We start from the raw sequence: 27,539 nt of genomic DNA, 5'->3' as shown, positions 1-27,539 counted from the left end.
AGCTGTCAAAACGTTTAGAGCATTCACTAGCAAATAAGTAGATGTTTAGATGTCACTTGCTAACTTATTAAATTTCCTCAAGATGATAGTGATTGCTCAAGTTTAAAAATAAAGATTCCAAAATATTGATTGGTCAGTTGATAGTTTTTCTGTTTACCGTTTTTGAAGTACAGTATATCTGTATTGATGCTGCATTAAAAAGTTTGTTCTGTGGGCTTCAGTTGCTTTGTAATAAAAGCTTCGCTTCGTATGCTGGAGTTCGTTGATTTAATTCCTACCGTTCATTAGGTTATTATTTTATTTTTTTGTGTTGTAAGTCTTTCCTGTGTTTATCTGGAGGCAAAGGCTCTTTGTTTCCGGTCCTTCATGTACATGAAGCAGATTAATTTCAGTGTAAATGAGAAAAAAGAAGAATACTAAATAATTTACTCTTATCTATTTCTAAACACGGGGACCTTATAAACTAAAAACATAAGTCAATTAAGATGCATGCTTACTTAATCCTTAAAAGGAACAGTAACGTTGTAAGAATTTTTTTTTTTATGAATGAATCTGGTTGAAATAATTTGGTATTTTAAAATCGTTCAAGTTGAGTTGTTCACCCTTAAGCTAAGGGTGTTGGAAAGGTGTGTGAAAGCATCTATTTATTGTACTATTCAGAGAAATAACACGCTGGTTGGAGGGAGTGGAGGGGAATTCTCCGGAGAAAATATATTTCAATAAATTTTTGCCATATCAAGCCCAAAATTTGGTTTTGGCTTTTGCTTAAAATTTCGATAAACAAATTTGAGCCAGCAGAATATGAGAGTTGGATATGATTTTAACAGGGAAAGTGATGAATTTCTAGAATTCTGCAATGAAAAAACTCTGATATATATGTCTATTTCTCTCTCTCTCTCTTTGGTTCAACGGTTTTATTTCTGTAGTATAAAATTTTAACATTAAAATTAGGTAAATTAATACTTTTCTGTCTAATACAAATATATGTTTTGTTTTTCAACCTGATAAATCACAGTGCATCTTACACGTTGGTACTACTTATAGACTGGAAAATACACTAAATTCGACGGGAAAAGAATACTGCTGATTACGCAAATATTGGTACCTAGCCTTGCCAAATCTGAACTTATTCTTATTGCTGTTGAAATACCTATTCATGTAAAGTATGTTTTTCGCTCAAACTAAGAAAAGAACAACACTAAAGGCAATAAGAAAAGAAAAAAAAAGAAACATTTCCTTTTTTATGCAGAAAAAAAGTTTTCTTTTCAATAATTTGCAGCGCTTAAGCATTTTAAAACTAAGATGACAATGGATAAGGCGCTTTTTATTATTGTTGATGTTAAACTAAAGTTCAGCTGATATGTGAAGAAAAAATAAAAGGTTTCATTCTTTTAACTAGGGGTCTTCGCCCCCTACTCGTTTCACTCGCCATCCTCCGTTCGCTGCCTGCGGCTGCTCGAACACTAATCCACCTTCGGCGTCTGATGTATACCGATTTCCCCAAATTAGTTGCAAATCTGAGTGACAATTAATGATTTTAATAGTATTTTTATCAATTTATATGTCTGGCCCGTACTCCAACGGTAACAGTATCGACCAGGTAGACATTGTCGGTCAGGAGGAGATAGAGTTACAAACACACACACACACTCACACACACATAGACGTGCAAAGGTTTTAACACATTCTTACCAGTAAGTGATTGAATGTACCTTTTGAAGTCAAACAGCCATTCGTAGTATTAAAGTTGACATTAATGTCAACTTTACTGAATCAAGATAGCTGGAGTGCAAACTTTATTTATTTATATATATATATATATATATATATATATATATATATATATATATATATATATATAAATGGAACAAAAACATTCTTTTGTTGGCAAATATTCAATAAATCGTATATTTTTCTTAAGTTTTTACATTATGTGATCACTTTTGGCATACTTTCCTCATATTATTTCATACGTAATTTATAATATTTGAAACTTGCAAAAGTGTATGAATTAAAATAATCAATTTAACTAAAGTTTAGCGGTGTAGCCCACTAAAACAAGTAAAGTGCTAAAATTACTCCTATTTTTAAAAAGTGATTCAAAACTGTTCTGTATACGAAACAACTGAAGAACGAAAGCTAAAAAGAAAAAGTATTAAATTTCAAAATAAACATAAATAACCATCAGAGATAGGAAAGGAAAAAAAAACTTGCTCATATGTTAACGTTCCAGTCTACAATCAGGAAGTATGGAAGAAATGCCGCGACCAGAAAGTGAATGTACCAAATACAACTTTTCAAATCCAAAATGAAAGAATTCGTGTCCTCGAAACAACCCGTCGACTTCTGAAGGGTTGTCCTAGTTTTAAACATCTTTTTGACGGGTGTACAGGTTTCAGAGAGGAGAACTTCCCAAGTACCTAAATATAAACACCTTCTTCGAAAGTTGAGCACTTCTTGAAGACAATCCTTTGCTCAGAAAGCTTGCTTATATTTTTTCTTGCACATGTGAAAAACTGGCTAGTTTAAACTGATGCATTTTTTTTTTTTTTGAATAATGTGTTAAAGAACATCATAAATTTGACAGTTGAATGCGATACGTGTATTTTATGTATTATAATTTTTATTCATTTTCTGTCGACAAAACGTAGATCTGAAACTTCTGGGTGTATTTGCATTCGATAAAATTTTAGATTTTTGTAATCGATTCTTCTTTGAATGTCTTTGTTGCATCATATTCATAAATTGAGTTTTGTTCGCTGAATATTATTGGGATACATTTAAATAAGTGTACATTTATTTGTGTTGTTTTTTCTAAAAAAATATACAGTAATTCCTCAGTTTGTTTGAGATAACATACTTTGGATGAAACAGTGTCGTATAAACAAAATTGATAGTTTCCGAATTTAATGTTAAAGTTATTTTTCGTTAGTGAAACCAGATATTTCGTTAAAATCCTGTCATTGCATTTCATTTTTTAATAATTTTTATTCTTTTTCAAAACTATCGCAAAAACATTCAAGAGACTGAAAAGAAAAAAAAAATAGAATTAAAGACTCTGAAAGATAGGTCATATCATAATACAAATTTTTCTAAAAGTTTCTTAAGTTACTCCGCACAACAAAACAACCGATGAAAAAACTTCCGACAGAAAAAAAAAAAAAAAGAAATACCTTGCCTTGTTGAGAGGTGTAAATAAAATGTGTGCAATGGGCAATTCCATGAAACTAGAGACATGACAGTAAAAAAAAAAAATTCATTGTATCAGTAACCTTTTTCTTTCATATGAAGTTAAAAAGACTATTTTTATAAAAGTATGCAAAAAAAAAGTTATAAACACATTTTTTGTAAGTTTTATAGGCAAATTTGAACAACACTACTCAGTGCCCATTTGTCGTTGTATAAGTGGCTCAAAAAGTTAATCCATTTTTTCACTTAGAAAATTAATTGTTATGTCTACAATCTTATTTTTTATTGAAATTTAGTTTACATAGAAAGAGATTAGACCAACAAAGAAACTTTAAACTGTTATAAGTGTCTTTTAATATTTTTTTTAAACTAGGTCTCATACTAATGTAACATCAGTCACAAAATTGTATAAAAGTTTGCACTGATTAAACAAAAACAAACCCAAGTTCATAAAAGTCATATTCTCTTCATTTATGATGATATCTTCAATATTAATCCCTTAAATATTTAGAAATAGTTGAATTTAATTATTTAAAAATTATTTAAAATATGTAGCATCAGTTACAGTAACATCAGTAACATTTCTCTTTTCGGTAATAAACCTCAAACAAATTGCACAAATGCCATTAACTGCTGCAGAAAGGCAAAAAAGGAGGCGAGATAATTAAGAAATAAAGGAAAACATGAAAATTACAAAAAGTAAAACGAAGTTTGAGGTAAAAAATAAATAAAATAATTTTAAAAACCTAAAGCATAATTACCAAAGTTAGTTCAGAATAGAACTAAAAAGAGAAATTAGATGATGAAGTACAACAAGAGTAGAACAAATTTAAAGTATTGAAGTCACGGGTTTAAATTACTAGCTGCATTACCCCTCTTTAAAATAATGAAACCTTGGTAAAATCTGTTAGTTATTAAAAGCGCTCTTTGTTATATCTTCACAAAGGAAAACTGCAGCCTTAAAAAAAATTTTCCAACATGGAATTCGACCAACAGATACAACTAATTCTGAATGTAATTCTGAATGTTCATTTGAAAAAAAGTGCTATATCATCGATACAGAAATATTTCTGAATGTCACAGCTTCATACAAATTTCAGAGCTATCGCCATCCGACTTGCACACACACACACACACACACACACACACACACACACACAGTCATGTTATAAAGAGTTATATTTGAGTAATACTTTTTTTAATTCTTAAGAACATGTTCCAAAATTATTGACTGCAACTGGAGAACGGGTTCTTGAAGAATATGACTAAGAATTATATCACGAGAAGTTAGATGCATTGAAATTAAAAACTAAGAGTATTTAGTAACTGTCAAGATTCAAGCAGAAAAACATTGGAAATAGCCTGTCAATGTGAAATGAAATTTCTTATTCATATGAGAAAGGAATAAAATAATTAGCACACTAGATGTAATAAATGCAAGAGGACTTTTTATTTTATGAAATACATCAAAAATATAACTTTTAAAACTTCATAAATGTACTTTTCTTGTAATTTAAATACAATTTTAAACAAAATATGTGCTAATTTCATTTTTAAGGAGAAATAATTTATAATTGCAGTAATTTATTGTAAATGTAACATCAGTCACAAAATCTTTGTATCATCAGTCACGGAGGCTAAATAATTTTTATATTTTCCGTTTTTAAGTTTTTCGAATAAAACAAAGTTTTCATCAAGTCTAAAATCTCTACTTTAAGGGGAAAAAATCTGTTTAGATTTTACGTTATTAGTTTGAAGAGGATTTCAAATTGTATATAAATCAATTTTCTCAATGTCTCTTCTGCGTAACATCAGTCACGTTTTTTTATTCCCCTTAATTTCACATAAAAAAATTTCCTCAAGTCTGAAAACAAGTGTGGGGGCAGTGATGTACCATATAATGATATTTTAGATCAATTTCAGGAGAAACAAAATTTAATTTCAAGACAGTGCTGAATTTGTAAGTTAAAAATAGACTGAAATTGTAACGTCAGTCACCGTGGACAGACCCTAATTCAGAATTTTGAAATTTTTTTTAAATCTTTTTTTCTTGAATTTTGATCGAGTTTGGCAGAAAAATTGTTTCACTTTGAAATAGTATGTAATATGTTATATCTCTCACTATTGGCTTTATGCCATGCAGACAACGCCTTTCTATGTATAAGCAGGGACGGCCCAATGGGAAGTCAAGGGAAGTAAGTCACTGTGACCTCCCAAAATTTTTCTTATTCGGAAAAATTTGTCTGACGGTCCGGCAAAATTTGGAGTTTCATTCGGCAAAATTATTTTTATTCGGTGATATTTGGTATTCATTTGGCAAAATTATCCTCATTCGTCAAAATTTAAAGTTCCATTTAGCAAATTGAGAATTTCTGCTCTACAAAAATTTAAGTTCGGGGTACCCCTGTGTATAAGTAACTGTATTCTAGTTCAATAAATGATTTTTTAATTTTTCAAGTTTGATTTTTCATTCAGTATTTAGGGACATAAATATTCATTCATTTCAACTACAATTTTTTAAATAAGGTTTAATGAAGATTTTGTAGCCTAACTTAGTTCAGTGTTAGTTATAAATGTTGATATTATAAGTTTCAATCCTAATAAAAATGCTCCTTTTAAAATATTAGCATTTACTAAATATTACTCAACCTCTTTTTGCTAAAGTATAGGGTAAAAGCATCGCATATGGTGGTTTTGTTTTTGTCACTTACAAAGCACTTGATTTAAAAGGAAAAATAATATTGAGCGTAAAATCAAATTCAAGATTCTTATATTAGAATCATTTGTGTTCAAATGCTTAAACCAACAATTTTAGTTAAAAATTTCATTTCCTTTTTTTTTTTAAATAATGGGAAAATGTTTGCTTATAAGGAACTACTCCTATTATGGAATAACCATAAAAATAAGTCAAGCAAACAATTCTTTGCCTTTTGTTAATCAAAAATTATTTATCATTTTTAAAATAAAAATCAGTGCAGTCTATATAAGTCCGTTGGGGGGCATTTTTGATACAAAATACATTATTAACTACCCTGCTCATCTAAAGATAATGATCGCAGGCCACACACACACATACAGCACAATTTTCATCTTCATTTCTTCATTCTTTCTTTTCTAAAAAAAAGAAAAAAAAAGAATGCTGGCTTCGCCCCATGTTGCGTATTTTGCTTGATATTGCTCCCAATCCCATATTGTGATCTCCACTAACCTAATTTTCACTCTTAAAACATTTCTTTTTCTATTGAATGCCTGTGATATTTTTTATACAATACTAGCCACTTTTGTTATAACCTATACCTAGGCACTTCTCCTTTCATATTTTTGTGAACACGTCTCTGCTGTGACTCGGGAGAAATACTCATTTTCAGCAAATGATCTAGGATTTTGGAAACAGGAGAAAGCTTTCCGATGAAGGATATTTACGTCATAGTATGGAAATATCTTAATCCATTATTTATCAGGAAAGGGACTACATATATGGATCGAGAGAGTGCTTTGCTCATTTGCTGAGTCAAATAAAAAAGCCGATATATATACGGTAAAGCGCACATACACCGTAGATAAATATTCTTTGTTATTCATCTAGTTGTAACTGATGAAATAAATAAATACGTTTACAAAGCTGAATTTTTTTCCAGAAATTTGTCAACGGCACTAATGTCAAGCTTTTCAGTTACGATGGCAGAATTTCTAATTGCGAACAAAGATTTCTTGTGCTGAACGCATCGTACCAAATTATTATACTCAAACTTTTCTGTAGTTTTATTGTTTTTATTGTTGTTACATAGTTTTATTACTTGAACACATTTGCAGTTTATTTAAAACTTTAAAGTTCATTCTGGCAACACTTTACTTTTTTTTTGTTTTTTAATTTTAAATGAGACATCAATGTCAGTGTCCGTTAAAATTTCAAGTTACAAGCTTATTCTTGTGACAGTGAGTTTTGGAAAAAAAAATAATGATTTTATGTATAATACTAGGTAACTCAAGATGCCAGATCATGCATTGAAAGCATGCCAAACAGCATCCAAGTAAAAGACGGAGTTACTAAATACTAAATAATTATATTTTTACTTATTTATATCATCGATCAGAAGGTACTTTACGTTTAATGTTTAATTCATATTTTAAATAAACTTTAAAATGAGTTCAAATAATAAAACTATGTAACAGCAATAAAAAAAACAATAAATATACTTAAAAATCGTATTTGAGTTTAATTACTAGGCCACCCTCTGTATATTGATACTTTTGTTTTTTTAAACAAATGACTTATCTTAAATGAAAGTAAAGTTTCTAACTAAAAAAGAGTTTTCAAAGATTGTTCTAAACATTTGCGTCATAGTATGAAAATATCCTAATCCATTATTCATTGGGAGAAGAATTTTATGCATGAATCAAGATAGTGCTTTGCTCATCCACTAAATATAATACTAAAAAAGTTGATTTATGTATGTTCACATAGAAAACGTAGATAAATATTTCTGGTTGTTCATCTAGCAGTAACTGATGTAATTAATAAATAAATAAATATTTTTACTAAATTGATTTTTTTCTAGAGACTGGTCAACAGTGCTAATTTCAAGTTTTTGAGTTTAGATAGCAGTATCTCTAATTGCGAACAAAGATTTCTTTTGCCTAATGCTTATGGAATTAATTCCACTATTATTTTGCGTTTATGATACTTTTATTTTTATAAGCAAACGTTTTATCTTAAAATAATGAGAAAATACTTTTTCTACCTCCCAAAAGTTTAAAATAACACTTCCACTCTGAAATCAAAATACCAGTTCAAGAGATTCATTATTTCGTATGTGAAAACAGCAACACTTCGTTTTCTTAATGATGTTTACATAGTAAAACCTTTCTAAGAAAAAAAACCCTTAATGTATCAAGTCTACCCTAGAATGGGTCAAAAAATAAAAGCATTTTTTTATGCGTAAATGTGCAACAAAAATTAATTTCAATATGTTACGCTTGAGAAGCGACCATTTCTAAGGTGAAGATGTGAAGTATTATTTTACGTTTATTGATTGATGATATGCAAGATGTTTAGTAGATGTTGCGATAAAAGCTTCACTAACAAATGCAAGAGAAATTCATTGCTGGAATTCCAGTGCCCATAAACCATGACGGTCAAAAGAATAGGTTTGCAGAAAAAAAAAGGATGGATAAAAAAGTTATTGAGGAAGAGTGTTTTTCTACGCTCGTGGACAGTTTTTTTTTTCTCTCTTTCGGATTCTCTGATCTAGATGCATCTAGCATTACTAGGACGAATGCATAAATAAGACATCGCATTGTTTTAAGTAGAATCATATTTTATTTCGATGTACCTTGCTTGTTTTTCTTTAGCTTATTGAAAAATCTTCATTATTGATTTGAAGAAAGTCAATCACCAGTAACGAGAAATCTTTCTGACCGATTTGACAAATCATGTACGAAGCAGTCTAAGAGCAGTCGAAGAGTTTTTTTTTTGTTACTATTTTTTTAAAATGAATATCATTATTACTTCTTTTTTTTTTTCTGAAATATTTTTTCCTGTTAAGTTTAAAGGAGATACCATGCAGTTAAAATGCACCAATTTTTTTAAGATTATGAAAATAAACAAATGTAGGGTAACTATGTCTTTTGTTATTGCTTTCTGTATCAATGGTCCCCATGTGTGGTCTGCATATCTTACACTTCGTGAATTCTGGTTGTGTGGCTATTGGGTTGCTTCAAAAATACACATAAAAAAAGTTTCTCCTAGGTAACGGGTCATCCCTAAATATTTAGAGACCTGTGGATAGTAATATATTGGAATAATTTTAGCTTCCTATTTCAACTGAAAGAGGGTGCTCAACCCCCTCCCCCAAATTTCATAAGTATGGGGAGGGGAGTTAAAAAAATATATTGAACTGAAAAAACAATACTACATATTGTAATATACACTAGTAATATGCATGTACTTTGCAATAAAATAATTATTTGCGAAAAAAAAAAACAGCTGGGGAAATTAAATGTTTCTAAATTTGTGGCAATTTCTATACTACGGCTGATGTTAAATTAAGGGGTCATTGAGCACTTTCTTAAAATCTGAGTAAGAAGCCAAAACTTTTACAGTATAATACTATTAGTAAGTCTAACAAAATAAGGGGTGGTCTGAACTCTAGCTGAAAAAAAGTTTTTTTTTTTTGAACCACCCTAGTGGCTATATGTATTTTACCGCAAAAATCCGAAACTTGATATATGCCGGTGAATGTCAACGTTCACGTAGCAAAAAATCTGCGAAAGTCCGATTATTTCCGGAGAATTATACCGTTGGGAGTTGATACTCTCCAATGTCGGTTTTTCACAGCGACATATGAGGGAGGGAGAAGCAAAGGGGGCAAAATTAAAAATTTGGAGATAACCAGCACACATGGTAGGTGAATCTTTCCTTTGTCTTGGGGCAAGAGATGGTACTAGTAGCCCTGGTAGTTGCTGCTATACAGCATGACTTAAGAGAAAAAATCAATGAAAGCCTACCTAGGGCGTAATCTTAATACACGTTTTACTCAAAACTTGAAAATGATCAATTAAATCCCTTTGCTTCTCATTGCCTCATATATCTTTCCGAAAAATCATATATCAAGGTGATAATTTCATTGTTAAGATCATTGAAAAATGGAGAAACAAAGCATGCAAAAAAAAAAGAAAAAAAAAAGTAGAATTTAGCATGAAATTACTGCTAAAATTAGAAAAGTTAAACAAGAAACATGCTAATCTCATAAGTAGGCTTCTTCCGATTGTAACTAAGGGTAAATGAGACGGTTCAACCGTTAATGAGCTATTGGTGTTCCAGTTATAGTCAAGTAGAAATAAATAGGAACATTTCTAGAAGAACTGAAACAAAGGCTAAGTTAAGCTTGATGTTATAAATTGAAAATTTTACTAAAACATAAAATAACAAAAGCAAAAAAATTAAAAAAAAGTTAAATCCCTTCAAAATTTAGAGTAAAACGTATGTAAAATTCACAAAAATATACAGGGGGATCCAAAATTCAGTAGACTTTTTGAAACTTTTCTTTATAATGAATATATATATATATATATATATATATATATATATATATATATATATATATATATATATATATATATATATATATATATATATATGTTAGTTGTATTTTTGACCAAAAGGCTGCAGTGGAGTTGACCTAATGGAATAATATTATAGTGCTGCTCATCTTGATCAATGAAAGCGTTTTAACACAACAGCTATTCAATATGTTTTCCATCATTGAAAATTATAGCCGTCAGACCGTAGAAAAAACCCTGCACATGCTTAGCGCTAATAAATATCTCATAGGATACACCTGACATATGATGGTTATACGTATCTGAAAGAATATTGCTTCCTTTAATTAGGCCAAAGAAAGTAAGCCGTCCTCTATACATACGTGAATTTAAATATCCAGAAGTCACAAGGTGTGAGATCTGGAGACCATGGCGGCCATTCATGCAAAAAGGATCGAATAAGGACATAGTTGTCTCGAAATGCCGATCTCAAAAGTATCGCAACAGGTGTAGTTATGTGCTGAGGCGCCCAATCTTGTATAAATGCTACTGAATGGGAGCGCATGCCTCTATTGTAATTAAGTGATGACTTTATCTTGTAATAGCGCTTTATATCTTTCAACTATGACAAAAACGGTTTAAAGTGTGTCACCATGCTTTTCCTCGAAAAGGGCCATTAATTCAACTTCAGTGTAAAATTTTGGGCAAAAATATAACTAATATAAAATGACTAGTCGACCCGTGCGGAACTCCGCACTGTGCTTCAAATCGTTTCATAAGGCATTTCGCTCTTTAAGAATTTCAAAGAAAGAACATTATGAAGAAGAACCGAAAAAAAAGTAAGCGCTGAAGAGAAGGCATGTAATTTAAAGACATCAGTAACAAAACCTCGTTAAATACAACGTTGTGATAATTTGGTCATAGCTCCCCTTTTAATCGTAATATTTTCAATGCAAACATAAATGTCATTAAAAGTGTGGCTGAGTGGTGACTCGTGAAAAAGCAATAATTGTGCATGTGAAAAAACAGGTTGTGGCAAATACAGTCCCGCACATGTCAGCATCTGACGGGAAAAAAAGAAACATTAAAGAGATATTTATTGGCACGTATTCGAATTGGCGCCATTCTAACTAACAGCCCGACACCCCAACAAACCTAGCAATTGCGCCTTCCTTTTCGAAAGCTATTCATTGAAGGAATGCGTAGTAAAAAACAGCAAAAAAGAATTTTTGCCAAAAAAAAAAAAATAATAATAATAATAAGATCATGCATCTGTGTTTTGTCATTAACCAGCATGATACGATTTAAAATTATTCGCAAAGCATGGAATTTGATTAAAGAATGACGAAGATCTCACGTAGCGATTGAAACAAACATTCTAGAGAAGTAATAAATTTGATTGAAAATAAGTGTTTTTGTCTTTGAATATTGAACTATTTCACATAGAAGGTTGCTTTAACCGTTACGACTTAAATGCCCTCACATGTTTCTCTTTTAATCGAACACTTAAAATTCAAAACCAAAACCAGTTGAACTGAGTCCGTTCTTAAGTGTAATTTTTCGAACGTAGACAAAATGTATTTTTTTTTTCCAGCAGAAAGCAGAGGAGTAAAAAATAATTTCTTGCTAATGAAGTTGATAATACTTTTAATGCTTTATATCGTATTCGCGCGAATAAAAAATTAAAGGTTTACTGAGTGAAACTCGTAGTTTTAATCGGGCGTAGTATTTTTTCATTTGTACAAAAGGTCGAACACTGCTATTAGAAACATCTACATTTCAGCATACAATAAAAAAATTTTTCTGCACAAAAAGGATTTCTTTAGGTAAATCTAATACTTTTTTATGCTTACATTATGTTGAGTGATCTGGATGTAGTCAAAGAACACAGTTCGATTAACAATCAACTTATCCGAATGATAACTGTAGCCTGCATAAAGGAGTCGAAACATCAAGTAGCATTCCCACTGCATTTATTTTATTAGGTGTGTATGTTATGAGCACATGTAATGCGTAATACTAATATAAATTTGATATTATGTCGGACAGCCCAAGCTTGCCCGAAGTTCAGATAGTTTATAGCCGAGCGCTCTACCGAAAAAAACTTATCAATTAAAACGAACAACTAAGTCCAGTGCTGTTAAGCTTTATTAAAATATGAACACACACACAGGCTTTTTTTTTTTTTTTTGCCGAAAGCGACGTAAAAAATGGAAAACTGCATTAGAACTTTGCTTTAAAAAATGCATAAGAACTACAGGCAGCATCAAGGTTTTGAAACAGCAAGAGGCGATTTCGAAAACTTGAATTTTCGACCGTAAGTCTTTTTTTCGTCATTGGCCAGCCTGATAAGTTTTAAAATGAGAGGGGATTAATATATAAGATAAGATATTGAAGAAAAATGTTTTTATTTTTGAAAATTTTTACAATTTGTTATCGCAGGCTGCTTAAACCGTTATAACTTAGATGGCAGCACGTGTTCATCATTTAACAGCACGGTTAAAATACAAAATAAATTGAACTATGCTCTTTTTTAAGCGTAGCTTTTCGAATGTAGTAAAAATGTGATAAGCTATTTGTTTTTTAGCAAAAAGAAGAAAAAATATGCATTTTACCCTTCAAATTGAGGTAGTATTTTATTTATTTGTACAAAGAGTCAAAAACTCATTAGAAGAATATATATTTCAATATACGATTTATTATTTTTTTTTTCTGAACAAAAAAAATTCTATTGTAGTCTGAAATCTTAAACCTGTTACTTATATTTTCGCTTACATTATGCTTTAATTTTCTTTCCAGAGCCAAAGCTTCAAAAAAAGAAAAAAAAAAAAGCACGTGCAATTTCGAAGTAATTTAGCACAAAATCACTGAATGATTTCATATCAGCAACGAGCATTTCCTTCTCATTTATTCTATTCCCTCATAGTTGTCATTCATTTAATTCAGTGTTCGTGTAATGCGCGATATTTCTCTAATTTTTTTTTGTTGCAGATTGTCCGGACGTGGGCCCGAACACGTAATCTCCTGGTTACGAAGAGAACGCTCTGCTGATCAAGCTACTCAGCTCTGTCGGTCTAGGCAAATTAAAGTTATAAGTTTGACCGAAAAGCTTATTCTGGTTCTTTAAAACAGGTTTTTCGGCTAAAGGAAACAATTTTTAGACCGCGGGTCTATTTTTCGTCAGTAACCAGCACCATAAGCTATAAAATTAGCCGTAAATCAAAGAAATCGATCAAGAATTGAGGGAAATTTGGCGTAGAAACCAAAAACAGGCTACAGAAATAATATATAAGGATTTATTTTAATTATAAACAAAAATCCCCCATGTTTGTAGCATTAACGAGGAAAGCGCATCGTTTTATTTCAGAAAGTTCAATAATTATAAGGGGTTTTGAAAAGTCAACTGACTTTTGGGTCACCCTCTATATTGGTGTATACACACACACAGGTATAAATTTCTGCATAAAGTGGAAATCTGTGTATTTAATTTCCGAATCAATAGTAAAACATTGTTACAAAAATCTAAGCGTAAAAAAAGTGTGAAACATATGTTAAAGCCTCTGAGTTTTCTGTTTTCACAGAATTTGTTTCTTTTACCTAGACATTCAATCATAGAGCAAAATATCACTTCAGATTCCTTTAGAATTTTTTTTTTATCGCAATACTTTAATAAGTAAAATTAAATTTCTGAATAAAGTTATTACATATCCGTGTGCGTGGATAAAAGCAGCTTACAAACGACATTGTTCATGTATTTTTCAATAAGCAAAAATTATGTCCTTTTAAGTACAAAATTTTTACTTTTTTTCTTTGACTTCTTACAATTTATTGTTATTCTGATTGTATTAAGGATTTTTTTTCTCTTGCAGATATTGCAAAATCTCGGCAAAGCAGATCGAACGACAGATGACATTCTGAACATGTACATCAGCAACTTCAATAAGCAGCATGTAAGTTAATTTCATAATCAATTTATCTTCATGTATTATCTGTTGTCAGCACGACATGTTAATACTGTTCATGTCTTAGCACTGTACTACCTGCATATTAATTTCTAAAATATACAGTAATATGTTCTGAGGAAGCATTCAGGGTTAATAAACCTTATCTATATTTAAAAAACACGTTTTGTATCTACATAAGAAACAAAGCAAAATATATTTCTCCGTAAACATAATTTGAGGGATAAATTTTTATTCAGTTATTTATTTCATTTGATATTATAACTTTGACAAATTCATTCAAATGAACGTAACCTTGCATACGACCACCCCTCCACCCCTTTCATACAACCCTGGCAGTCAATATCGAAAAGGTGTGCATTTTTTCATGCAAAAACTAAGAGAAATTCTCTTTTTTGTTGCTTTTGATGATCTTTGAAAGAAAAATTGCGTATATCGAGTAATATTCCAAATACATCATGTGGAATTGTTCACTTCTAATAAAAAAACACCGATACCGTAAAACCTGTAAAGTTGACCTCCTTTGCAAGTTGACCACCTGTCTAAGATGACCGCGTTTTTCAGGTACAGAGTTAGTCCTATATCATATAAATCAACCTCTATAAGTTGACCACCTGTTAAAGTTGGCCACTAAAGTAATGCACCGTTAGTGGTCAATTTACACAGGTTTCACTGTATTTCCTTCTTTCATGAAACTTGATTTCGGTTGTGCAACTATAATTAAAGAGCTATAGCAGACATTGCTGTGAAGTACCATTTCGAATCAACGACAGTTTACTTCTGTGAAAAAAGGTTTTCGAGTTGAACGTTACAGAAGACCGAGAATAGAAACAAGGATAATGTTGAAGATAATTTACGACTGTATTTGTGTGTGTGCTCAAGCTGAAGGCAAGTATTGATCAAGTTTGCAAATAAAATCAAACCCAGCATTTCCATAATTATTTTCTGACTCTTTTAATTTTTTCGTTTTTTAGTGGACATTTTGTATAAAAAAAAGTACTGTATAATGTACAAAATTTCTTGGTTAAGTTTAAATTGCCTATTAGTAATTAAACGTTAGCAGTTAAATTTTAAATTGTAACGTACATTTTAATAAAACTAACGCGTTTTTAATGATGGTACGCATATACAATGATACACAAAAGGAGTACGAGAGTTGAAAGAGGTTTAGAACCCCTGTTCTTGACTATAAAAGATGTATTCTAGCAGAGTTTTTTTTTTTTTTAATTTTTTTTTAGGACTCAATATATTAATAGTGCAGCGAAGCAAATACATCGCGACATCAATTTCTTAAGTGTCAATTCATCGCTTTGTCAGTTTATTTAATATGCATCAATTCATCCCAACACATGCTCATAACAAATCAATTTATAGTAATATCCTTGTAGTAAGATACAAATTGATTTCATTGTTCATCTATAAAGGAACTACTTCATATCGCATAATAAAAGATTAAATAACTCCTTTTAATGCGCGTAAACGCGAGACCCACGGTAAACGTCGTACAATATATTCGTGAATTCATAACACGATTGATGTATTTATTGCACATAATGAAGATGCATTTCAAACGTGATGAATTAATGCCGAGATAGTTCATATAAGAATTAATAGGCATGCGACTTGGAATGGATATGAATCTATTTGTGGCGTGTTGGGGGAATTTCATTTCTCATTGCCTTGCCTAGTGGGACATATCTAACCTTTTGAACGATCACGTAAGCTTTGACCTGATGAATGAAACATTGTGTGAAAATACTTATGTGATGAGTTATCGCTGAAACGAGGATAGGCAATTAGGAAATGAATAATAAAAGAAACGGAGATAATATGTTCTTCATTTTAGAGTTTACGCTAACTTCATTATTTTTAGTATTATTTACTTTTCAATTTTCTAGAAGTGAGACCAAAATACGATAAATAAATAAATGATCACTATTTAGAGTCCTCGAAATATGGGGACCTCCAGACTAAAGAGGTCCCAGTGTGCTTAAATATGTGTCTCACGCTTTTGCGTAGACAATAAACTCATGATGCCTTCAATATCCAAATCAATAGAAAAACTTAGAAAACCGAATAAATCTTTGTTGCTTTATCGTTAGATCCTTGAACTCGAACAATACAAGCAAACGGACCTATACTTAATCAATGAGCAGTTACGACCTCTACCAGAAGCAACAATCAATACAACCAAACTACCAGAATAACATACACAAATATATCTATAAAATGTTTTATTTTTGCCTATCCATAAATAAGCAACATTTCAAACGTAAAACGCCAATCCAACAGGCTGAACATCGAAGTATCTTACGATACAAAAACTGCAAAATCAAGAGAACCAACTTCCAAAATCAAAATTCAACAGAACGACTTATTAAGGACACAATCCACAGCAACAGAAACATGCACACAGCCATCGTTAAAATTTTCTCTTTAGGTAGACAACAAGGTGTTAGAGCAGCCACAAGTGAAACTTATCCACACCGAAAATGTAAACAGATGTTTAACCGCACGCACAATGAAACAAAACATTACATTGTTTTACTAGCCTAAACAGAAATAATGAGCGGTGCTTGATCTACTTAAAGCAACTGCGTACAGAGGTTGAACTAGAACCCCTTGAAAAGGATAGGCCGCCTTATCCCACATTTTGGTTCCATAACAGCATTGGATCCAACCTTGTTTCTAGTATTTATGAGTATGTTATAATATTATCTGGTAGCTATGTCGAAAAACACTTGATGATAAGTTGAGTAAAATGTCACTTAAGGGAACCGGGACGTTCTCGGCAACGAAAAGAGTCAAATTTTTAGTTGCAAATCACAAGGTGTTTATTCGTTTTAAAATCAAGTGTGACTTAAAAACTATTTTTTATAGAAAGAATGTAATCTTCTCATCATAAACCAGTAAAAATATTTTTTTTCCTTAAAGAATATATTTTTGAATAGTAAATAGAAAATATATAGTTGCACGATAATTTGAAAATTTATGACTGCAAATAGGTACGCTTAGCAAAAACAATTCTGAATTAAATCACTCTAAACTTCAATACTATACAGGCAAAAGGTCACAAATTACAGTGATCCTATTAGTTTTCAGTTACCTTCAAATTAAAAAACCACAAAAAATGTTAAAATATAGTATTCATAAAATCCCGAAAAAGTACGATATTTTTCGCTAAAATTAGCCTCCTAAAAATACAATAGTACCTAAACAAAAATAAAAATATGTTTAACACATGCAAAATGCTTGTATATGTTATAATACAAAGTTACATAATCATACATTGATATGAATTTTATGTAAGCGTACCTAAAGTTTGAAAAAATGTGTTTTCTGAAAAAAGGGAAAACGTGTTGACCTTGACAATGCTAGTAAGCATGCGATACGCTTCCCAAACTGCTTGCGCCGAGGCATTTTCTAAGTTTACGTTATGTAAATAGAAAAAAAAGTAAAAGTAACTGGATCATGGAATATTTGATGAAAGAAAACATTAGTTTGTGTCAACATTCAATTCAGATACCATCCCTTAAAAAGGGGCGTGGCTTTTTTGCTTACATTTTAAAAAGTAAATTAATTAGCTTTCGGAATTTGATACCCACACAATACATACATTTTTGGAATTGGAGAAGTGTGTCTTATTTTATGCAGCTAAAATTGAAAAAATCAATTTTTTGAACGTATAAAACGTCCCGGTTCCCTTAAGGTAAATCTACGGTAAATCTATTTCGCCTCCCCCTTCACAAGTCACGGGTTCTTTTTCTTTTTTTTTTTCATTTCTCAAACAATAAGTCCTTGTTATTGATGCTCTTCTTTTTTCCTTTTCTTTTTTCGCTAAAGTTGTTTATAGGAGTTTCAATTAAATTCATAAATGACTGAAAACAGCGCTATTTTGTGCTACTCTCATTAATGATTTTGTTTGTTTTATATAACAATAATAATAATAACTAACAGCTGTCATGAGAAAAAAAACTTTAGTTAGATTTTAACAGTCCACTATCAATTTTTTTTTCGGCAACCTGCAACTCTGATTAAAAATAAAAATAGTCCAAGATAAACAGACGTTAAATCAATCATAAAATCTATACTGGCACTGAGAAATGTTTAAAAATAAGACGTTAATACATGTAACTGCTACTTGTTGATTTATTTCCCAGAAATATCGGTACAAATCTTCGTTAGCTGAAATTTAAGATTTTCCAATTATTCAAGAACTTTAGGTTTTTTTCTCACCTAAGTAGGAAATAGTCTATAACAGACTTTCTCAAGAACCTATAGTTTGCACAACACCTAGAACTATGAATTTTTTAACAAAACATTCGAAGTTTTAAGCAACACTAAACTATAAAAACTATTCACTGAAAAATAGCAAAATGTCACTCACAGGCAGTCGTACACTAATCGTTCGATACACAGTTTTCCTTCTCTTTACAAAATTTCATTTGTACAAAATTGTACTTTCTTTCAAAATGCGTAGTACTATTATGCCCGTCATAACTTTACCAAATATTTGTTTAAACGCACAATGCGAACTTGAATGATGGCATATAAATGTAAACGGAATGGGCCTTGTTGAGTCAAACTGAAAACTACGTCAAAAATTAAGTGTATAGCACTCGACTCAAGGAATTCTTAAAACAAACTGGAAATCTTAAATTATGTTTTTTACTGTCCTAATAAAACCCCATTTCTAATTTTAACCTGCTACCAATTGTACTTTTGACCGACCAAAGCGAATAAACCTTTCTTTGAAGTTCAAGGCTAAACTTACGGTGGATACTTAAAAGAATTAAAACAAAACAAAACAGGTTTCAAGTAAATTATCGTGACAGGCGCTTACCCTCTAATCCTGCGCGGCTCCAAAAGCTACTCCTTCAATGCCCCAGAGCATAACACGCAGCACACTTAGCAGTCGGTTTCAAAATTTTAACACGCCGTTTGCATTTTTTACTTTTTTGTTTTTGAAGCAACCTTTCCCTCCAGCTAAAGACGCTCTCAGAAACAGGTAAGCTAAGCTGAATCCCAGCCTCCAACTATTTCTACTACGCAATTATAAGCATTTAAAGCTTTACATTATATTTTTTTCATTACTATTACGAAATGAAAAATCATATCTTAATCTTGTTGGATATATAAGCTCAATCTCAGCCTCCAACTATTTCTAATACAACATTGTTAAACATTTAAAGCGTAACATTTTAGTTTCTTCATTACTATTACGAAATGACGAATCATATTTCGCTGAATCTAAGCCTCCAACTATTTCTTACATAACATTGTTAGGCATTTAAAGCTTTACATTTTATTTTCTTCATTACTAATTACGAAATGAAAGACCATATCTTGCTGGTTATAAGCTCAATCTCATCCTTCAGCTATTTCTAAAACAACATTGTTAAGCATTTAAAGCGTAACATTTTAGTTTCTTCATTACTGTTACGAAATGACGAATCATATCTTGCTGAATCTAAGTGGAATCTCAACCTCCAACTATTTCTAATGCAGCATTGTAAGCATTTAAAACTTTACATGTTATTTCTTTCATTACTATTGCGAAATGAAGAATCATATCTTGCAGAATCTCAGCCTCCAACTATTTCTAATGCACCATTGTAGGCATTTACAACTTTACATTTTATTTTCTTAATTACTATTTCGAAATGAAGGATCATATAGTGAAGAATTTTTATTAGAACACTCCTTGAAAGAATAAGTCTGTATCTGGAAGATAAAGAGCACTATGTCACAAAAACTAAATTTTCCGGGAGAAGTGTTTAGAGTCTTTTCGCGATTTTTTGTACCTTAGATTGATATTGAAGGTGTTTCAAAATGATTTTTTTTAAAATTATCTTTGGACTTTGCACTTTTGAAATTTTAACATTTTATGATAGCAGTTCTTACAATTTTTTAAACTTATGATTTAAAAATCAGCATGTACCCTTTAACTTCCAGTTACAAATTATTTTTTTGAAACGTTTTGGAAAATAAATAATTTCCCTTACACATCTTTTTTAAATTTTTCAAAATGTTGTTCAATGCTTTATCCTTTTTCGAATAATATTTGAAACGTAAAAAAATAAGTGCCTCTCAATTTCAGTTCATTTTCACCCAGAATCAATCCACTTTTATAAAAAGCAGCTCTTAACGATGGCTGACTTTCTAAACATGTTATTTCAGACTCATAAAACCAAGAATATTTCAAAGCATTTTTATCCATTAAAAAACAAATAATATTTTAATATCAAATCTTTTCTGAGAAATATTACTTCAAACTTTCACAATTAATTAACATGTGATGGTAACAATTTTGGACCCAGTAAATTCTTCAGTATTATTAACCTTACAATAATATATTTACTTATCTATCTATTTATTTGAAGACATACAATCTCTATCCAACAAAATAACAAAGCTATTCGATATAAATCATTCCAAAGGAAAACTTCTTTACTTTGAAAAACAGAAATAAACCATAAAGAGTTTTATCAATAATGTTTTTAAAAAACAGGTACTTTATTGAATTAAAAATATTTGTGCAAAAAGTGAAGTTTAAAACGTCGGAATGCAATATGGCAAAAGGAAATTGAAAGAGAAATGATAAATATTTTTAAATGCTGAAAGCAAGTCATTTTTGCAGCCTGCGGAATAGTGTTGTAAACAACCGTGAAAGCTTCAGTCTTCAGTTCAACTTAGAGGCATTGAACCCTCCAGAATTCTTTTATGAATTCTTAAATGAGATAATCTGTTGCAAGTTTTCGCAAAAATAATAATAAAAAAAACCCCTCTTGTCCTTTTAATCAGATAAGTGCCACATTGAGGTTGTGTCGGTTTTACTTTTATAAGTTATTTATTGATAATACTTGTAATCCATAATTCTCAAAATATTTCATTTCTATCCTTCCTCTAACCATTTGAGAGAAAAAAAAATCGCAGGTAGATCGTGACACATTTGTCAACATTTAAAATTAATCTTAAAGAGAAATAAGTTGACCACTCCTGTACTTTAACAAGGAAATTGAGTCAAATCAATTGTTCGTTTCCAATTAACAATTAATCAGTTAGCGACCTCTATAGTCATTTCGTTTCATTTTGGCATTAGACAAATTAACGTTTCAAATATTACTTTTGCATTTCATTAAGGTTAATTTATTCAATCCAGGATTCGCGTTCAGAAAAAATCGATTTGCTTCAAATTAGCACTAAATTCTTTAACACACATTTGCTTCAATTTTTTAAGAGCAGCTTTGAACGATTTAGGTAAGAAAATAGATTTCCATTCCAGATTTTTTTTTCTGTCATTAGTATTATGTTAATATTATGTCCGTATTGGTTTTTGTGAGAAACCCACTTTTCTTTAGAAACCGATTTTTTTTTCTGTGTAGTAACATAGTTATTCCTAAAACTGTTCAGGAAAAAATTATATGCTTTGAATTAAAGAAAAACTTTTTGACATACATTTGTATTTAGTTTTTAAGGGCAGCTTTACATTTTAAAAGCAGATAACGATTTAGGTAAGAAAATGTATTTTCATTCGGAATATTGTTTCTGACAATGTTATAATGATTTATAATAATATTATGTCCGTATTGACTTTTGTGAGAAAGCCACTTTGATTTAGAAAACGCAAATTGTTTTATGTACGTATCTACTTCTTTCTATATGTAAATTTATCATTCGTAGGAGTGTAGCTCGACGTTAAATTTTTTTGAAAGTATTTGAAAAGAAAAATACGTAGAATTAACAAGGTAGCAAATTTGAAGTATGTCTAAAAATAACGTATGATGAAAATCAACTTTTATATATGCATCACTACTTTCTCTTTTTTTCAAAAGAAAATGCCATCCTCAAATTGCACTTGAGCGTTTCCGCTTTTCCAATTACTTACGCTTCACGGGACATTTACCTTTGTTGTCAATTTAGTAGTTTCATTGCGTTACATTGCGCCTGTCTCGTACATTTTGCTTGCAGCTATATTTTTCAGCATACGGAACATTTTCTTGTATTGCTGACAGGAATACAGAAGATCCATTGCACTTTCCATTCATGTATCTACAGTTAATCCATTCACTTTAGGAATTTATAATAGCACACTTACTGTATTATCAGAGTTCATTGAAGTAGAGAAAGTAAACTGTTGTCACGTTTCAGTGAAATAAATTGATAATCGGCTCTAAAATACAAGTCATTTTTGAATAATGAGATTTCATCTACACGTTTCAGTGAAATAAACTGATAATCGGCTGTAAAATACCAGTCGCTTTTGAATAATGAGAACACATCTATCATTTATCAAGATATGAAAAGAAGAGTGTTTCAATTAGAGATGCAACACTCAGAGGCTAGACGCTACTGTGCACCGATTTACTTAATTATAAAACTTAGTATCAGATACGCATAGAGGGAGAAGAATATTTCATTGCTAAAAATTTAAAAGGATATTTCTAAATGTAAAATAAAGTGCACCAAAAATATCACATAAAAATAAGCTATAATCTCTGTTTAGTTTTTATTTATTCTTACGAAAGTAACTTTTCTGAAAATGAATTTTAAAGGTAAATATTTTGAACTGGGGCTTCGTTTTAGTTACTACATATATTTAGGGAGTGTGAGATAAAGTGAAATAACGGGGCAAAGTGAAATGGTAAAATATTACCAGATAGGTGGCGCTAAAAGCAGGATAAATATTTTAACTGTGTAGTACCAGATATAGTCTATTCCAGTCAGGTACAAAATATCGACAAACATTGAAACATTTGATAAGAGACAATCTTTTTAAAAAAATGATACTCATATTGTAATATTTTGTTGTAAGTCAAAAATTAGTTTCGTTACTATAAAATGATAACGTTCTTGTTATTAACACTTTAAATATTAATTGAGCCCTCCTAATATTCGCTGCAGTATTAATTTAGTTAATCTTAAGCTTATTTGTATTTTAAATAATTTTTACAATTTGCCAAGTACATGCGGGGCAAAGCGGATGGGGAAAAGGGGTAACGGTTTATTTCGTTTACTCACTCAATCATTTACTAACTCATTCACATTTTCATTTATTAGATGATTCATTTACATTTCTTCATTTAGTAATTCACTTATTTATTCATCCATTCACTTATATTCTTATTCATTCTTTTTTTTTGTTTGTTTTTGTTTTATTCGCTCATTTATTTTCGTCATATATTAATTAATATATTTTTCAATTCTTTGTTTAATGTTTCAGTATCTTTTCATTTATTCATTAAACCTTCTGTTTACTGATTCATTTGATCAAAAATATTTCGTACAATCGATTAGAAAGTATTTCATAAGAAAAATATTTTATTTTTCACTTTGTCCCATAAAAAAAAAAAGAAAAATTTCCACTTTTTCTTTAAAAACGCAAATTTACTGCAAAAAAATCCCTCTTTCAATGCAGGTTTTATTATAAAATACAATGTTCTTTCTTTGTATTCTGTAATTTTCACAACCTATTTCTAATTTGTTCATTTTGAAATAGCTCAGTCATCTTAACTATTCTACTTTGCCCCACATTCCCTAACTTCTTTATATTTATTATTACAAATATTTTTTCTATAATTTAATATTGAGAGAATTATTTTCATCTAGAACTCTTATTTAAGGCTATATTTATTTAACTAACATTTATTTTATGTAACTAATTATCCTGTAAATTATTTTTTTATTATTTATATTTGCAATTTAATTAAGTTTTTTTCACTTTTTTAACTAAAAAAGAAATACTTGTGTAAAGAAACACATAGACATCATATCTGTAGTTCAGACTGTAATACTGCGCTTGAATTTAAGGGAAAAAATACGTTTGTTACTTTTCCCTCGGTACCATGGCTATAGAGATAGTGATTTTTGCGATTTGCTGAGAAGCGATAAGTTGCGCTTTAGCTGTTTTCACCGAATGGGAAAAAAATGAAATATAGTGATTTAAACTCATACACCAAGAAATAGAATAAAATTAAATCTCGCGAATAAGAAAATTTAAATACATCAACATTCTTGTATTCTCACTTTGCTATTTAAAAAAAAAAACATAACAAATTCAACTATGCGTATAGTTCAGTTCAAAATGTATTCTTCTTTATGCTTTAAAATGTTGATATACTTCAACGAAAAATAGAGTTCACGAAAATGTCCATGCACGTTGAGTCAAACTTTTAACAAAATTAAAACTAGATATTTCTGATCTGGGAAAATGTATTGAGATAACTACAACGACACTGCAAATACCACACATGATATACAACTTCCTTAACCCTTCAGACTCGGCGTCCGGTATACCGGACATGAAATTTAAACAGCTGCTAATCATTTAAAAACTTATTAAACTACTTGAGATTTTTTTTTCACTCTTCACAGTCTGCTTATAATTATCTGAAAAAAAAAAAAAAAAATCGTTTTGGGATTCACAAGACTAGCATATAGGGATTGGGAGATAAAAAGTGGTTCATTTTTTCAACCATGGATTCTCGTCGCAAAAAGATGTTTTTTTTTTTCTTTTTTTTTAAATTATAATTATTGTTTTACTTTTTTCAAAAATATATAATTTTTTCTTAATTATTTCAAATGCTAAAATAATGTTTTATAATTATTTGGATAACATTTTACTATGAAGTTTGTTTAATATTTCATCTTTTTTTAATCTGAAATATTAATTCCAAAAATGTAGGTGCGGAATATTAGACGTATCATAACTCTTAATTTTTCACCTACAAATTTAAAATTTTGTTTATAAGATACTCTTTACCATAGTACACTGTGTACCAAATATAAGCATTTTTGTCTGAGTATTTCATTATTCCGACGGAAGGGATTAATTGTTAAAGCATACAAATGTGACTTAAACCCAAAAAAGCTCCTAAAACTATCTGTGAAAAAAATCAATAAATGAATAAATAATAAAAAAATAAAGCATTACCAATCTTATAAAATTATGAAGAATGAGGTTTTTTGGTGTGGAGGGGGAGGGGAGGTCAGCTTAAAGAGCGCTTTGCATTCTTACTATTGCATTATTATCGCGTTTTAAATAATTATTTTCTGCAACAGAATTTCTGCTTTATGATGCAAGGCTAAATTTAAATAATGCAGTTGATTTAAATTTCTGTAATGTATCTTTTGGGTGTTATTTAATTTTTTAGAACTGAAAAGATCAATTTTTCATCGCCATTTTTTGACAGACGACGGAAAAAAAAATCCCGTCTCATTAAAACACAACAAAAGGCTGTGAGATTCAACGTGTAGGAATCAGAGCTATGCATTGCCGAATTTGTCTTTTGACACGTGACTCCCCTCTTTGTGCTTCCTGGAACTAAACTGAAGCCCACGCTTCTACGCTTGGTTTGGCATTATTCTAGCGGTAGAGAAGCCTTACTTGACATTTACGTGACTGTCATTTCCGATTAGAGAAGACAAGTTTCTATTGGCGACCTTCACAAGCTACCATTTACAGCCAGACACCGAACTTGGCGAGCTAAAAGTGTGATGACCAGATACTCTACCCTGAGGATTTAGGAAGTAGGTTGCGTGTTGTGTAATTTGATTCCGTTTGAGGCATTCCGCGGGAGTGGTGTATGAATAAAAATTTATAAAAGAACATTCTAATGGCTTGACTGGAATGTTTACTTTGAAAGGAAAAGGAATTCTGCAGTGAATCGAATGAAATTCTCTCTGTAAGAAGGGCGAGAATTTCACCTCTTTTGTTATTCGACGGATTGTTTTTAATAAATTGCATTACTAAAAGTATTTTATCTAAAAGTGTTTAATTTTCGTTATTGAGTTGCTTTGCTTATTGCGTAAAATATCCAGTTGAAAAACAGTTAAGTAAGCCTTTTGAATATCATTGCTTACATTTTTAAGAGCAAAAAAAAAAAAAAAACATTGTTTGCTGGCGTGTAGCAAATATTCCTTTATATAGTTTAAAGTTTAACAGCCCCTGCAACGACGAACGAAATGTGACTCTACATGATAGGAATAAAAATCGAAATAAAATTTAATCTGTTGAATAGTAAAGCATTAAGCAGCACCTTAATTATTTACTTTTACATTCATCACACTATTTATGCTAAAGTTGAATTTTGGGCATTGCAAATTGAATAATGTTCATTGCTCATGCCACAATTTGGTTAATTATTTGCTCAAGAATATTTTTTTTACTAACCATTTAACTATTTTTAGCAAACACCGTTTGGGTGCCGCGAAAGAGGAACTTTTCCATTTGCCCGAACACCGCTTCGGCAGTGTACACCAAACAATCTAGGAGAGGTTTAATATGCTTACTTTAGGTCACAATATGAGAGGAAAATGAAACAATTAATTAATTAATGATAATTACGACATTTTTTTCTAATGTTGACAGTTATGTTCTAACGCAATTAAAAGTTACTTCAATTTATTAAGATTCAATCAATTTTTTTTTTTTTTTAGCATCAGAAGATAATCATAATAAGAACCTGTTCTTATTTTTGAAGCACTTAAAGCAAAATAAATAAATCAGAGCGCAACTAGTGACACAGTTAAGTAGTTAATAATAATTATGACAATTCTTTTTGATGTTGTAAACTATGTTCTAACGCAGTTAAAAGTTACTTTAATCTTTTCAGTTTCAAACTCTTATTCTATTTTTAACCATTGAAGAGAATAACTATAAGAACCTATTCTATTTTCAAAGCATTTAAAACAAAACAAATCAGAACACAACGACAAATGACACCGATAGTGCCGAACTTCCTTAAGAATAAATGTAACTAATTTTCTCGTCAGAATAGTTTTCGAAACAGGTTTTCTTTTTTTTTTAATTTGATGTTTGCAAAGGACTCCCAACATGGTTTTAAGAAGCACTTTAATTAACCTCACCTCATTTTTGACAGTTCCAGCTTTAAAATTTAATTATAATAAACTGTCGGAATTAAGACAATGATAGATTACACTATCATCATCAAGAAATATATTTAATTAATAAACACACTTTACTCCAGTATCCCACAAACATCTCGTGCTATGTGTGTTGTTTTTTCTTCTTTTTTTTTCAGGACTTATGAAAAATCATTTTATTTTCGACCTGAAAGTAAAAATAACAAACGATATCTTTATAAAAGTAAGGTGTTCAATAAAAATGCGGTACTTTTTTGATACAAGAGCGTTCATTGAAAAAAAAGGGAATAATTTTTATAATTTATTTAGCAGTAAGATGCTTTTGAAAATTTGTTTAGAAAGCGTCCCGAGAATTTCCTTTCCAGTGCTTGTAAAAATATATGGTGTTAGTTGTAACCTACCCTTTTATTATTTTTCCCGAAAAGAATTGAATGAAATATAATTTTTGGATTATATAAATAT

The 27,539-nt window shown here is 30.3% G+C and overlaps 1 protein-coding gene across 2 annotated transcripts in view; it reads left to right on the top strand.

The window, feature by feature from the left end:
• The window catches only part of LOC129231275 (myc box-dependent-interacting protein 1-like), a 107,688-nt gene that overhangs the window by 39,602 nt on the left and 40,547 nt on the right, over positions 1-27,539 (top strand). For both annotated transcript variants that reach the window (XM_054865557.1, XM_054865558.1), the window contains exon 2: positions 14,100-14,180. In XM_054865557.1, the coding sequence (XP_054721532.1) occupies positions 14,100-14,180 (81 nt within the window). The remainder of the gene's footprint in view (positions 1-14,099; positions 14,181-27,539) is intronic.

This window comes from Uloborus diversus, chromosome 10 (genome assembly GCF_026930045.1).
Source record: "Uloborus diversus isolate 005 chromosome 10, Udiv.v.3.1, whole genome shotgun sequence".
Classification (NCBI taxonomy): Eukaryota; Metazoa; Arthropoda; class Arachnida; order Araneae; family Uloboridae; genus Uloborus; species Uloborus diversus.
Note: the sequence above shows the minus strand (reverse complement) of the source record. Positions and strands in the feature narration are given on the sequence as shown.